This window comes from Oncorhynchus clarkii, chromosome 19 (genome assembly GCF_045791955.1).
Source record: "Oncorhynchus clarkii lewisi isolate Uvic-CL-2024 chromosome 19, UVic_Ocla_1.0, whole genome shotgun sequence".
In the NCBI taxonomy this organism is placed as follows: domain Eukaryota; kingdom Metazoa; phylum Chordata; class Actinopteri; order Salmoniformes; family Salmonidae; genus Oncorhynchus; species Oncorhynchus clarkii.
The window spans coordinates 7593912-7608465 of record NC_092165.1 but is presented as its reverse complement, the minus strand read 5'-3'; the positions used below and the strand labels follow the sequence as shown (position 1 = coordinate 7608465).

The window sequence follows — 14554 nt, the reverse complement described above, 5'->3', positions numbered from 1 at the left end:
TTCTACTCTATATTTGCCCAATCACTGATCTATTTTTCTCTGATGTCATTCTGCTGTCTCTCAGTTCTCTGGGCTCTGAAACGTCCAGGGCCGGGAGATGGGGACAGGGAGGGGACAAACAGCATTAAGATGAAGGCCTTTAAGATCATTTTGATTATCCTGGTGTATGCTACAGTGTCTCAACTCCCAATGGCATTGATGGCACAGACTAAAAGTTACATTCCCTACATAGACTTTTTTATAGGCATGTCTATTTGTTTGTGCATTGTTATAATCTCTGGGTTTGTGCAGCCCCTCCTCTACCTCCACAGGGTTGGGAAGCTGCCCTGCATCAGAAGTCTCTAAAACATGAAGTAAAATCTCTTCAACCATTAGTGCTTTAGAAAATGTACAATATGTCATTATATTTCTGTCTTATGTTTTTTTTTTTTATTAAATTGTGATGGTTTTCCAATGCATGATGTTTGAATCTATTTCCAACGTAATCAGTAGACTAGAAAGAGATGGTTTTCCAATGCATGATGTTTGAATCTATTTCCAACGTAATCAGTAGACTAGAAAGTGATGGTTTTCCAATGCATGATGTTTGAATCTATTTCCAACGTAATCAGTAGACTAGAAAGTGATGGTTTGATTACCCGCCCTGTCGATTTTGTTTGGTAATATTGGGTCTGCAGTTTATATACCCACATAATGTGTAAACCAGCCTAAGCACTTCTCAAGTCTTCCATATTTAGCAAGAAAATGTGTATATATAGGCCGGGATTCAATCCAATCGCATGTATAGACAATGTAGCTTTTAATGTCAACGGTACTGCATTCGCGGACATGAGATTGAAAGTAAATGCTGCATGTCAGCTCAATTTGAAATGACCTTAAAATATCAAGTTTGATATAGCGTGGTTTTGTTTTGAATCCCGGCTATAATATACTTGTTTGTAAATAGACCTGGTGTCATTCTGTTTCAACTTTAGTGTGATTTTTTATTGGCAGAGAGACAGACAATTCAGTTGACTAAGGCAGAAACAGACTGGCACCAAACATTTTCATGTGTTTTCTCTTGAAATGATAGATGATGGTGCTTGAAAGTTACAATGTAGATATTGTTGGGGATGATCTGATTCAATAAATAATTATTAAGGAGCTCCCTGTCTGTCTGTCTGTCTGTCTGTCTGTCTGTCTGTCTTCTTTAACGAGGATACATAAAGGATATGTCTGTATATTTACATAAAAAATAACTAATTATAATATCAAACAAGGTAACAGTAAACTTGTTATCCCCCACGAATGATGCAGGGCCCCCAATTAGTGACAACAATTCAAGATCAAACGAGACAGGATATCCTTGTTAAAAATGTTTAAGTGAAACCAGGCTACCTAAGTATGATTCTCAATCAGGGACAACGATTGACAGCTGCCTCTGATTGAGAACCATACTAGGCCGAACACAGAAATCCCAGATTATAGAAAAACGAACATAGACAACCCACCCAAATCACGCCCTGACCATACTAAAACAAAGACATAACAAAGGAACTAAGGTCAGAACGTGTCACTTGGGCCTATCAGTTTAAGTAAATGACGGAACTCTATAGCAAGACGCATCTTTTAGCCAGTTTTCATAGAAATCGCGCCAGTGCTGACTGAGATATCGCGTGTGACTGACTGGCGGATGGAATGTGACCGATCCATAGTCTCCTCCCTGATTTAATTGTGGGGGACAATACAATAATCATGTTTCAATATATTTATCCTTGAAATCAGTGGGCAGTTCCAGCTATAATGCACTAATCACCATATTGTGTAACTAGGTCCTGGAGATTTCCTGGCCTTTTGACTTGACCTGGTCTGGAAAAACTCTGGGCCCTATCCATCCATGACACATTCTACACTGCACGGCATATTCTCTTCAACCATACTAAACATCACTTAGTGTTGTCATAACCAGTGGAAAACATTTGCATGTCAGGTGTGGTCCATTGAGTGAGGTGATGGGTGGCATCAGTTTACAAACAGGAGAAACACAGGTTACTTGGTGAGGGTGCATGAAGGTGTAGCTGTTGGGGATGGAGGGAGGGAGGGAGGGAGGGAGGGAGGGAGGGAGGGAGGGAGGGAGGGAGGGATGTGTCCTCTGGTTGGCCAATAAAATGACCTTATTGGATGCCGAGGTTTCACCTTTACCTCCATGTTTTTATCATGCCCAGAGTCAGTCATTCCAATCCAGTACTCATCATCATAGCAGCAAACTAGAACACAATAACTCTGCCAGGAACCAGCAGCTTCCATCACTTCGTTACACTCTTCAAAAGCCTCATAGGTGCAAAGGGAGTTTGCAGTGACACAGATGATGCCATTAAGTTTGACTTGGTCCTCGGGAAACCCATAGATCTGATTTTGATCTGATTTTCTATTGTCTAGTTTGCTGCTATGATGATGAGTGCTGGATTGGAAATGCCGATGCTGTGGATGATAAAAACATGGACGTGAAGTTGAAATGAATCCGTCCAAGTTATCCAGCAAGATCCTATTCTTGGCCAAACAGAGAGGACACATGCTGTGTACCAAAAACAAGCATCATCTGCACCATCAAGGAACCAACCACTGCAACTGGTCACCAATATGATTTGGGATGTAGCAACATCACCACAATAGAAGATGCAATGAAGAAAGAAAGTGAAAGAATGACATGAAAAATGAGTAGCCCTCAAAGCAGTTCTTAGTTTTCTTTGGGCAAATACATTGTTCTAATTTTAACTATTCACTCTGCATTTATAAATGATTATCATTTGAAGGTTCAGCCTTGAATTAACATTGAGTGGGGGTTCTTCACACCTTTTTCAACTAATAGTAGGAACAGCACCAGTACATGGTAATATTAGGAACAGCACCAGAACATGGTAATATTAGGAACAGCACCAGAACATGGTAATATTAGGAACAGCACCAGAACAGGGTAATATTAGGAACAGCACCAGAACAGGGTAATATTAGGAACAGCACCAGAACATGGTAATATTAGGAACAGCACCAGAACAGGGTAATATTAGGAACAGCACCAGAACATGGTAATATTAGGAACAGCACCAGAACATGGTATTATTAGGAACAGCACCAGAACATGGTAATATTACGAACAGCACCAGAACAGGGTAATATTAGGTTGTATGATGATACATAAACTTAGAAACTTCAATGACTGATTTCTCTGAACAGGGGAAAATAACCATCACCAAATTCACAGAGGATGCATGAAATACTGTGAAGACACAATACTACTAGCCACAGCTTTGTACTACTTGTCAGACATAGAGAACGAATCAGGTATACTGGCCGTTGGGGTGGGCTTGGTGTGGGTTTTTGGGGGTTCCGTGGGTGGCTTTTTTACCGTTCATTTGGATTCCTCACATTTTAATCATTGTTAAGAAGAAGTTTAGTCCAAATCTAATGTAGGGTACTATGTTTATTGAATATTATAGGTATCCTATAAATGTAAATGGCCAATTTGGGTGCAATCAATTCACTTAATTTGTCTTTCAACAAAACAATGTTGCAGGAATGCTTATCTTATCTGTTTATAACTACAGCAACTACAGTGCTGTGAACAAGTCTTTGCCACCATCCTGATTTCTTATTTTTTACACATTTGTCACACTTAAATGTTTCAGATCATCAAACTAAATGAAATATTACACAAAGATAACCCAAGTAAACACAACATGCAGTTTTTAATTGATAATTGTATTTATTAAGGGAAAAAAGTGAAGTAGGCCAAAATAACTCAAAAAGCAAGACATCGTGCCGCGATCCAAAGAAATTCAGGAACAGATGAGAAACAAAGTAATTGACATCTATCAGTCTGGAAAGGGTTACAAAGCCATTTCTAAAGTGTTGGGACTCCAGCGAACCACGGTGAGAGCCATTATCCCAAATGGAGAAAGTGTTGAACAGTGGTGAACCTTCTCAGGAGTGGCAGGCCTACCAAAATTACCCCAAGAGCACAGCGATGACTCATCCAAGAGGTCACAAAAGAACCCACAACAACATCTAAAGAACTGCAGGCGTCACTTGCCTCAGTTAAGGTCAGGGTTCATGACTCAACCATAAGAAAGAGACTGGGCAAAAATGTCATCCATGGCAAAAAGATCATAAAGGCTTGTCTCACTTTTGGCAAAAAAAAAAACATCTGGATGATCCCCAAGACTTTTGGGGAAATATTCTGTGGACTGATGAGACAAAGTTGAACTTTTTGGAAGGTGTGTGTCCCGTTACATCTGGCGTAAAAGTAACACAGTATTTCAGAAAAAGAACATCACACCAACAGTCAAATATGGTGGTGGTAGTGATGGTGGTAGTGATGGTGGTGGTAGTGATGGTCTTGGGCTGCTTTAGAACCTGGACAACTTGCTGTGATTGATGGAACCATGAATTCTGCTCTCTATCCAAAAATCCTGAAGGAGAATGTCCGGCCATCAGTTTGTGACCTCAAGCTGAAGAGCACTTGGGTTCTGCAGCAGGACAATGATCCAACACACACCAGCAAGTCCTCCTCTGTAAACTGGTAATCTCTGTATACCCGTCACAAGACCCACTGGTTGATGGTTATTTATAAAACCCTCTTATGCCTCACTCCCCCCTATGTGAGATATCTACTGCATCCCTCATCTTCTGTTCAGAACACCTGTTCTGCCAGTCACATTCTGTTAAAGGTCCCCAAAGCACACACATCCCTGGGTCGCTGCTCTTTTCAGTTCACTGCAGCTAGCAACTGAAACGAGCTGCAACAAATACTCAAACTGGACAGTTTAATCTCAATCTCATCATTCAAAGACTCAATCATGGACACTCTTACTGACAGTTGTGGCTGCTTTGTGTGATATATTGTTGTCTCTACCTTCTTGACCTTTGTGCTGTTGACTGTGCCCAATAATGTTTGTACCATGTTTTGTTGTGTGTCATGTGTTGCTGCCTTGCTATGTTGTCTTAGGTCTCTCTTTGTGTAGTGTTGTATTGTCTCTCTTGTTGTGATGTGTGTTTTGACCTATATTAATATTGTATTTATTATTATTATTCAATCCCAGGCCCCGTCCCCGCAGGGGCCTTTTGGTAGGCAGTCATTGTAAATAAGAATGTGTTCTTAACTGACTTGCCTAGTTAAATAAAGGTTAAATAAAAAATAAAGAAAAAGAAAAATAATCGCATGCCCATGACATCAACCTCTCAGTTGATGCGCTGAGGTAGGTATATGACGACTGATATAGCGGGCTGGGGGAATTTAACGACGAAACGGAAGTCCCCCGTGAGCGTCTTGATGGAATGTAGTGGGTTGGCTAGCTTGATAGCAAATTAGCTGTAAAGTCGACGAATTGCCCTGTCAAACATTGAAGATATATCGAGTGGTCTTTAAATATTTATCCAACGATGCCAGGTAGCTACGTTTTTGTTGCGCTACTGGCTGCTGTGCATTCCAGATACAATTTGACCTGAATCGTGTGTGCATGTCACGCTGTTAGCCTTCGAGCTAAGTTTGATTTAGCTTGTTTCTACCACTACCAGCTAACAGTTTTATAGCTAGCTATAAAGACAATCCAAGGTAGTAAGAAGGCTATGCTAGTTACATGTGACGTAACATTCAGTCTGTACATCAAAAACAGCTTGCTAGACAAGTTTGATCCAATATGCGTGTTTTTATATATTTCAAGTTAGTTAGTTAGCAAGCTCGCTAGCCAAGTAGCTTTCTTGCTCGCTAGTAACGTTAGTATGCCAAAGCCTTTTTCATAGGGTGATTGCACGATGTGTTAGTTATCTAGTGAATGCTAACTTAAATAACTCGTTTCATCAGTGACTTGATGGCTACAGTAAATTTAGTCGAAACTACAACCCTTTTATATCACAAATTATTTTCAGGCTGCTTTAAGTTGGCTGTCTAGTTAGCTAGTCCGTGCTAGTTTTCTGAGTTCGCTAGCTACGTAGTTCGCTAACGTTGTGTACCAACTAGCAAACTACCTAACGTTGTTTACCAACTAGTAAGCTAGCTACTGTAACTAGCTCACTAGCAAACTGCCAATACTCAAAATAGGATTTGTGTTGCAATGAACGGTAATGTTAGCTGTAACTAACGTTACTCCAGTTAGCTAATTGTCTGGCTGGCTTGTTGCAGCTGTGACACGCAGGTAGGCCTCGCTCCATGTGGGGTTTGTCATCACATTTTTTCTCGTGACATGTGCATCCTTCAATGCTGACGATACAGGTAACGCGTTAGCTAGGTATTGTTGAGTTATAACGGTAGGAACTGGCTAGCTAGTAATTGTATCCACGTCAGCTATAAGCGCAGCCACTGACTCGCTACTCTGGTCTACTTTAACTAGTATCACACTAGCAAGTAGTAAGTAAAATAATGAAGTATGGACTTTATTTGCGTTTTGGCAATATACATTTGTTCATGTGTGGGTAGATAACGGTTTAACTTTCTACTCTTATGTTTATGTACGTTTTTTGACCTTAGTGTTTATTAAACATGTAATTTATTCAGTTTACCCAAGCTGAGCTTTACGCTCAATTTGAAAGCCATTTGCCTCATTTTAAAGTGGGTTGCCATTTATGCATGTGTGAAATCGTTAACCCTACAGAGCCTGCGGAGATGAACAGTCCTGAGATGGCGAAAACACCAGGCGGCAGCAGTGCCCCCGGGAAAGAGAACGTGGCCAACGGGCACAAGGAGGGAGAGGTGGGCAACAACAACAACCCCTTCGCTGACTACATGTGGATGGAGAACGAGGAGGATTACAACAGACAGGTCAGTGATTTTTAGGACCACTCTTTATGTACATACACATGTACGTATGCACACAGGTGCACACACAGACATACAGACACGGTGATGGACAGAGGGACACCCACACAGATGTACAGACCACACACACACACTAAAAGGTGAGGAATGTTGCCCTGGATAGATATTGCCTGGCATTGTACACAGATCTAGGATCAGGTTACTCTACTGTCAGGATCAAGGGGCATGTTCGCTCTTCCTTGCAGGTTTAAGTTAGATGGGGAGCGGCAGCCAAAGAGTTACATTTTTCCCATCAGACCACAGAATTGTTTGCCTTGTGCTCTCTTTCACATGCCTTTTTGCAAAGTCCAGCCATGCTGTCATGTGCCACTCTCCCATAAAGCCCAAATTGGTGAAGTGCTGTAGAGACTGTTGTCCTTCTGGCAGGTTCTCCCTTCTTGCCCGGTTGTTCAGTTTGGTCGAACGGCCAGCTCTAGGCAGAGTGGGTAGTTCCATATTCCCTTCCCCAGATACAGTGCCTTGCGAAAGTATTCGGCCCCCTTGAACTTTGCGACCTTTTGCCACATTTCAGGCTTCAAACATAGATATAAAACTGTATTTTTTTGTGAAGAATCAACAAGTGGGACACAATCATGAAGTGGAACGACATTTATTGGATATTTCAAACTTTTTTAACAAATCAAAAAAACGGAAAAATTGGGCGTGCAAAATTATTCAGCCCCTTTACTTTCAGTGCAGCAAACTCTCCAGAAGTTCAGTGAGGATCTCTGAATGATCCAATGTTGACCTAAATGACTAATGATGATAAATACAATCCACCTGTGTGTAATCAAGTCTCCGTATAAATGCACCTGCACTGTGATAGTCTCAGAGGTCCGTTAAAAGCGCAGAGAGCATCATGAAGAACAAGGAACACACCAGGCAGGTCCGAGATACTGTTGTGAAGAAGTTTAAAGCCGGATTTGGATACAAAAAGATTTCCCAAGCTTTAAACATCCCAAGGAGCACTGTGCAAGCGATAATATTGAAATGGAAGGAGTATCAGACCACTGCAAATCTACCAAGACCTGGCCGTCCCTCTAAACTTTCAGCTCATACAAGGAGAAGACTGATCAGAGATGCAGCCAAGAGGCCCATGATCACTCTGGATGAACTGCAGAGATCTACAGCTGAGGTGGGAGACTCTGTCCATAGGACAACAATCAGTCGTATATTGCACAAATCTGGCCTTTATGGAAGAGTGGCAAGAAGAAAGCCATTTCTTAAAGATATCCATAAAAAGTGTTGTTTAAAGTTTGCCACAAGCCACCTGGGAGACACACCAAACATGTGGAAGAAGGTGCTCTGGTCAGATGAAACCAAAATTGAACTTTTTGGCAACAATGCAAAACGTTATGTTTGGCGTAAAAGCAACACAGCTGAACACACCATCCCCACTGTCAAACATGGTGGTGGCAGCATCATGGTTTGGGCCTGCTTTTCTTCAGCAGGGACAGGGAAGATGGTTAAAATTGATGGGAAGATGGATGGAGCCAAATACAGGACCATTCTGGAAGAAAACCTGATGGAGTCTGCAAAAGACCTGAGACTGGGACGGAGATTTGTCTTCCAACAAGACAATGATCCAAAACATAAAGCAAAATCTACAATGGAATGGTTCAAAAATAAACATATCCAGGTGTTAGAATGGCCAAGTCAAAGTCCAGACCTGAATCCAATCGAGAATCTGTGGAAAGAACTGAAAACTGCTGTTCACAAATGCTCTCCATCCAACCTCACTGAGCTTGAGCTGTTTTGCAAGGAGGAATGGGAAAAAATGTCAGTCTCTCGATGTGCAAAACTGATAGAGACATACCCCAAGCGACTTACAGCTGTAATCGCAGCAAAAGGTGGCGCTACAAAGTATTAACTTAAGGGGGCTGAATAATTTTGCACGCCCAATTTTTCAGTTTTTGATTTGTTAAAAAAGTTTGAAATATCCAATAAATGTCGTTCCACTTCATAATTGTGTCCCACTTGTTGTTGATTCTTCACAAAAAAATAGTTTTATATCTTTATGTTTGAAGCCTGAAATGTGGCAAAAGGTCGCAAAGTTCAAGGGGGCCGAATACTTTCGCAAGGCACTGTATATGCCTCATCACAATTTTATCTTGGAGATCTACGGACAGTTCCTTGGACTTCATGCTGTAGTTTCTACTCTGACATGCACTGTCATGACATAGACTGACCAGGTGAAAGCTATGATCCCTTATTGATTTAACTTGTTAATTCCACTTCAATAAGTGTAGATGAAGGGGAGGAGACGGCTTAAATAAGGGGTTTTGAAGTTTGAGACTATTGAGACAGATTGTGTATGTGTGCCATTCAGAGTAGTGTCATATACCAGTACCACGGTACCAAAACGTCATGATACTTATGACACCAACATTTTTAGAATACCGTATTACTGTTTCATATGATAATACCACATTTTTCGGCCCGACTGATCTAAAGAACCAACTGGCACCTGTCAGTTTTCTTAATAATTTCAGTAATAATAAAATATAACAAAAATAAGACACGTCCCTTTTTCAGGACAATGTCTTTCAAAGATAATTTGTAAAAAATCCAAATAACTTCACAGATCTTCATTGTAAAGGGTTTAAACACTGTTTCCCATGCTTGTTCAATGAACCATAAAAAAATTATGAACATGCACCTGTGGAACGGTCGTTAAGACATAACAGCTTACAGACGGTAGGCAATTAAGGTCACAGTTATGAAAACTTAGGACACTAAAGAGGCTTTTCTACTGACTCTGAAAAAATCGCCCCAAAAGAAAGATGCCCAGGGTCCCTGCTCATCTGCGTGGACGTGCCTTAGGCATGCTGCAAGGAGGCATGAGGACTGCAGATGTGGCCAGGGCAATAAATTGCAATGTCCGTACTGTGAGACACCTAAGACAGCGTTACAGGGAGACAGGACGAACAGTTGATTGTCTTCGCAGTGGCAGACCACGTGTAACAACACCTGCACAGGATCTGTACATCTGAACATCACACCTGCGGGACAGGTACAGGATAGCAACAACTGCCCTAGTTACACTAGGAACGCACAATCCCCCCCAATCAGTGCTCAGACTGTCCGCAACAGGCTGAGAGAGGCTGGACTGAGGGCTTGTAGGCCTGTTGTAAGGCAGGTCCTCACCAGACATCACTGGCAACAACGTTGCCTATGGGTACAAACCCACCATTGCTGGACCAGACAGGACTGGCAAAAAGTGCTCTTCGCTGACAAGTCGCGGCTTTGTCTCACCAGGGGTGACAGTCAGTTTTGCGTTTATCGTCGAAGGAATGAGCGTTGCACCGAGGCCTGTACTCTGGAGAGGGATTGATTTGGAGGTGGAGGGTCCATCATGGTCTGGGGCGGTGTGTCACAGCATTATCGGACCTAGCTTGTTGTCATTGCAGACAATCTCAACGCTGTGCGTTACAGGGAAGACATCCTCCCTCATGTGGTACCCTTCCTGCAGGCTCATCCTGACATCACCCTCCAGCATGACAATGCCACCAGCTACACTGCTTGTTCTGTGCATGATTTCCTGTAAGACAGGAATGTCAGTCTTCTGCCTTGGCCAGCGAAGAGCCCGGATCTCAATGCCATTGAGCACGTCTGGGACCTGTTTAACCGGAGGGTGAGGGCTAGGGCCATTCCCCCCCAGAAATGTCTGGGAACTTGCAGGTGCCTTGGTGGAAGAGTGGAGTAACATCTCACAGCAAGAACTGGCAAATCTGGTGCAGTCCATGAGGAGGAGATGCACTGCCGTACTTAATGCAGCTGGTGGCCACACCAGATAGTGACTGTTGATTTTGACCCCCCTTTGTTCTGGGACACATTATTCAATTTCTGTTAGTCTATGGAACTTGTTCAGTTTTTGTTGAATCTTATGTTCATACAAATATTTACACATGTTAAGTTTGCTGAAAATAACCGCAGTTGACAGTGAGAGGACAGTTTTCTTTTTTTGCTGAGTTTTTATCTCAAATAGTTTATTGTATTCGCCGGTCCTTATATGCGACGGGTCCGATAATGTTCATATCAGCTCTGATCAGCAAGCCGCATGGCCCACATCCCCTTCCAGCCGTCACTCACCTGATTCTCTTCGTCCGCTCTTCCTGCACATCTATTTTTTTCCATCCATTTTTAAAATATAATTTAGCAGGCGATCAGGGATGTAGACCCTTATCAGTCTTCTGTTACATTGGAGCAGCCCGCAGAGTGAGCAAAGTTGATACATTGTCTCTTCATCCCTGGTGTAACCAGCAGCATAGGCCAATCTGAGTAGGCTTTGCAAGTTGTCACTCAGCAGTGCCATAGGGGGAAAACGGATTTCTGACAGTCATGCTTCCAGCTTTAAAGCAAAGAAAAGGCTCGTCTCTAGCTCAAATGGTGTAAAATTAAATAGAACCCATATTACGTTGGAGCATTGTGGTCCACATGGGCCTGCATACCTGTGGAACACTTTGGACACCTTGTAAAGCCCCTGCCCCGGCAAATTAATGCTGTTCTTAATGTTTTGTACACTCGCCTCGAACCTGGGCTGCCCTCCAGTGCTTTGAGAAGGAGGCAAGGGTAGAGGACATGAGGAAAGACATATTAAGAAATAATCATCTACTGCTGATTGTAATCCAGCCCTATTCTTCCCCTATTGTGTGGTCATCCCAGGTGGAGGAGGAGCTTCTGGAACAGGAGTTCTTAGAACGCTGTTTCCAGGAAATGCTGGAAGAGGAGGATCAGGATTGGTTCATCCCCGCCAGAGACCTTGCCCCTGGGGTGGGGCAGATTCAGCAACAGCTCAACGGGCTATCTGTCTCCAACGGCAACGCAGATGAACTCGCGGTAAGTCCTGTCAGAATGTTTGTCCGTCAGAATGTGTCACAATCTGTCTCTCTACACGAGCAGCATGTCTGAGCGTCGTCGACCAAACGTCACTGTATTTATAGGGCCAGTTTCCCAGACACAAAGTTGAATCCTGGACTAAAAAGCATGTTCGACAGAGATTCTTTATTCAGTCCAGGACAAGGATTCATATTTTGTCCCTTAGAGTTAACCTGAGAGTTAAAAGCCTGAAAAGTATTTGCTGTGGAGCGTTATCCACATTCAGTACCTAGATACCGTAGGTAGCCCATCTTCTCCAGTTGTTCAAGCACAGACACGATACCTCTTCTACTCTTAGGGACGGTCTCTCTTCTCCAGTTGTTTGAGCACACACGATACCTCTACTCTTAGGGACGGTCTCTCTTCTCCAGTTGTTTGAGCACACATGATACCGCTCCTACTCTTTGGCCCAGTTTCCCCAAAAAATATTAAGCCTAGTCCTAGACTAAAGACCATGCTGAAAGGAAATTCTCCATTAAAATAGGTTTTTAGTCTGGGACTAGGGTTAATCTGGCAGGGAACCGACCATCAGCTGGAGAAACTATCCTGTGGTGCGTGTTACAATCCAAACCGTCTCCTCTTGTCCGTTTTTAATGTTGAGGCCCTGTTATTTTTACCTGTTCATACAGGTCTGGGTCCTTTTTTGTATGCTCCTATACTAAATCTCTCCTCTCTTTTTACAGCGCAAGAGCAGCTTGAACCCAGAGGCGAAGGAGTTTGTTCCAGGAATGAAATACTAGGGTCCTCCCGCCAGTAGGGGGAACCCTCATAAAGACTCTTTGTGACTGCTGGCTTCCCAGCAGACACCCTTGCACTCGCCTGCTTTTGGGCTGTGTGGGGTACATGGGGTGGGGTTGGAGGGTGGGCTGGGGTATACTCTTCAATAAGCTTTTGGTCGCATTCCCCTGCTCAGACGTTGCATGCATCAACCTATGGTTACGTGCCAAGTCATCTACTGTGCCGTCGGGCACCAGATTGCTATGACATGTGTTTTTTATAAAATACCTATTAAATAAAATACCTATTCAGGAGTTGTAAGATCTGGAATGCGTCAGCACCGTCTGAGTAGGGGAACGCAGCCTTTTATTTCCGTTTTGTTCCTATGTGGTTAACTAGGCAAGGGGCAGTGATGGGAGAAGGGTGGGCAGGGGCCATATCAGTATAAAATAATCCTATTGGACAGAATGGGAGGGGCCATCAGTATAAGATGTTCTTATTGGACAGACGGCAGAACAGGAGGTCAGATCTGCGTAGAAAGTTTGGTGTTTATTTTTGTTCTTTCTCCTCAATCTCAAGTGCAGCCGTGTGAATCTGTCGTCGTGGTGATCGTGGCTGGAGATTTGTCTCTCCCCTGATCATTGTTGCAGTTTCCTTTTTTTGTCTTTTCTCCTTTCTGGATGTTTTTCTTTTCCTCGGAGGCTGGTTTTAGTTTAGGTAGTGTGTAGGGCGAAGTAGGCTTGGCGAAAGATGGACAGACTGCAGTGTACAGAAGGATTGGATGGGATTTGGCTGCGGGGGCGTAGCTGACCTGCGAGGGATTTCCATGGCAACAATTTCCTTTTTTCATTTGGTTGATATGTAAAAACTTGAGTTGAAATCCTGTCACAGTGTGCTACTTGCATTAACAAACGAGGACAAAGTATGATGGAATAAAGATCAGGTACCCTCTGGGACTTTGGTGTCTTGTTCATTGTTCTATATACAGGTTTGATTCTGTTATTACATGTCCAGTAACCTGTCATTACCGTAGCTAAAGGACCCCTCAAAAGATCACGCTGTGGGTTTGATAATGTCGACACAAACAAGTATCTCTGAATTGTCAAAATACATTTCAAATGTTTTTTTATTAACCTTTGTCAGGTTGAACATCGAATAGAGACTATGCAGGTCTAATCCTGAAGATGGTTTAGGTCAGTTGTCTCTGTTCTGTCTGTACGCAGGGCTGGTCTTGGGTCTGGACAGGCCAGGGTAGTTCTGCAGCAAAACCAGAGGAACAACATAATGAATTGTATTGTCTTTCCTCCTTTTGCTCAACTGTCTCTGTAAATTATTGAAGTTATCAGTTGTTCATTGTTGGGCTGGGTTTATACTGCAAGTGTAACCTGATCCCAGATCCGTTTGTCATCTTGTCAACACCAGTGCTGTCATTGTGAAGCCAAACATGGTATGACGGTGAGGTTGCATGATGGTACAAAAAGACTGGCACTCGCACTACACCAAACCCCTATTCACATCGATGGGAACGCAGTGGAGAAGCTGAACAGCTTGAAGTTCACTGACAATCTGAAATAGTCCAACCACACAGTGTGGTGAAGGCGCACCAGTGCCTCTTCAAACTCTTAAGAGTCTGAAGAAATTTGGCTTGGCCCCTAAGACCATCACAAACTTTTGCAGATGTACAATTGAGAGCATCCAGTCGGGCTGTATCACCGTCTGGTACGGCAACTGCATCGCCCACAACCGCAGGGATCTCCTGGGGTCTGCCCAATGCATCACCGGGCGTATACTGCCAGCCCTCCAGGACCCCTACAGCACCCAATGTCACAGGAAGGCCAACAAAAAAATCAAGGACATCAACCACCTGAGCCACAGCCTGTTCACCCCGCTAAGGTGAGGTCACTACAGGTGCATCAAAGCTGGGCCCGAGAGACTGAACAACAACTTCTAAGGCCATCAGACTGTTATGGCCATCACTAGCCAACAACACCCCGGTTACTCAACCCTGCACCACCCCGGTTACTCAACCCTGTACCACCCCGGTTACTCAACCCTGCACCACCCCGGTTACTCAACCCTGCACCTTAGAGGCTGCTGCTCTATATACACAGACATGGAATCAATGGTCAC

General features: G+C 43.3%; 1 protein-coding gene across 1 annotated transcript; it reads left to right on the top strand.

Annotated features, from left to right (window-relative positions):
• The first annotated feature begins 5245 nt into the window (after window positions 1-5245).
• On the top strand, window positions 5246-13380 carry LOC139374684 (polyadenylate-binding protein-interacting protein 2B-like). The gene is made up of 4 exons (XM_071115743.1): window positions 5246-5425; window positions 6627-6793; window positions 11495-11668; window positions 12391-13380. The coding sequence occupies exons 1-4, from the start codon at window positions 5419-5421 to the stop codon at window positions 12445-12447; spliced, it is 405 nt and encodes a 134-aa protein (XP_070971844.1). The 5' UTR covers window positions 5246-5418; the 3' UTR covers window positions 12448-13380.
• The last annotated feature ends 1174 nt before the right edge of the window (window positions 13381-14554 follow it).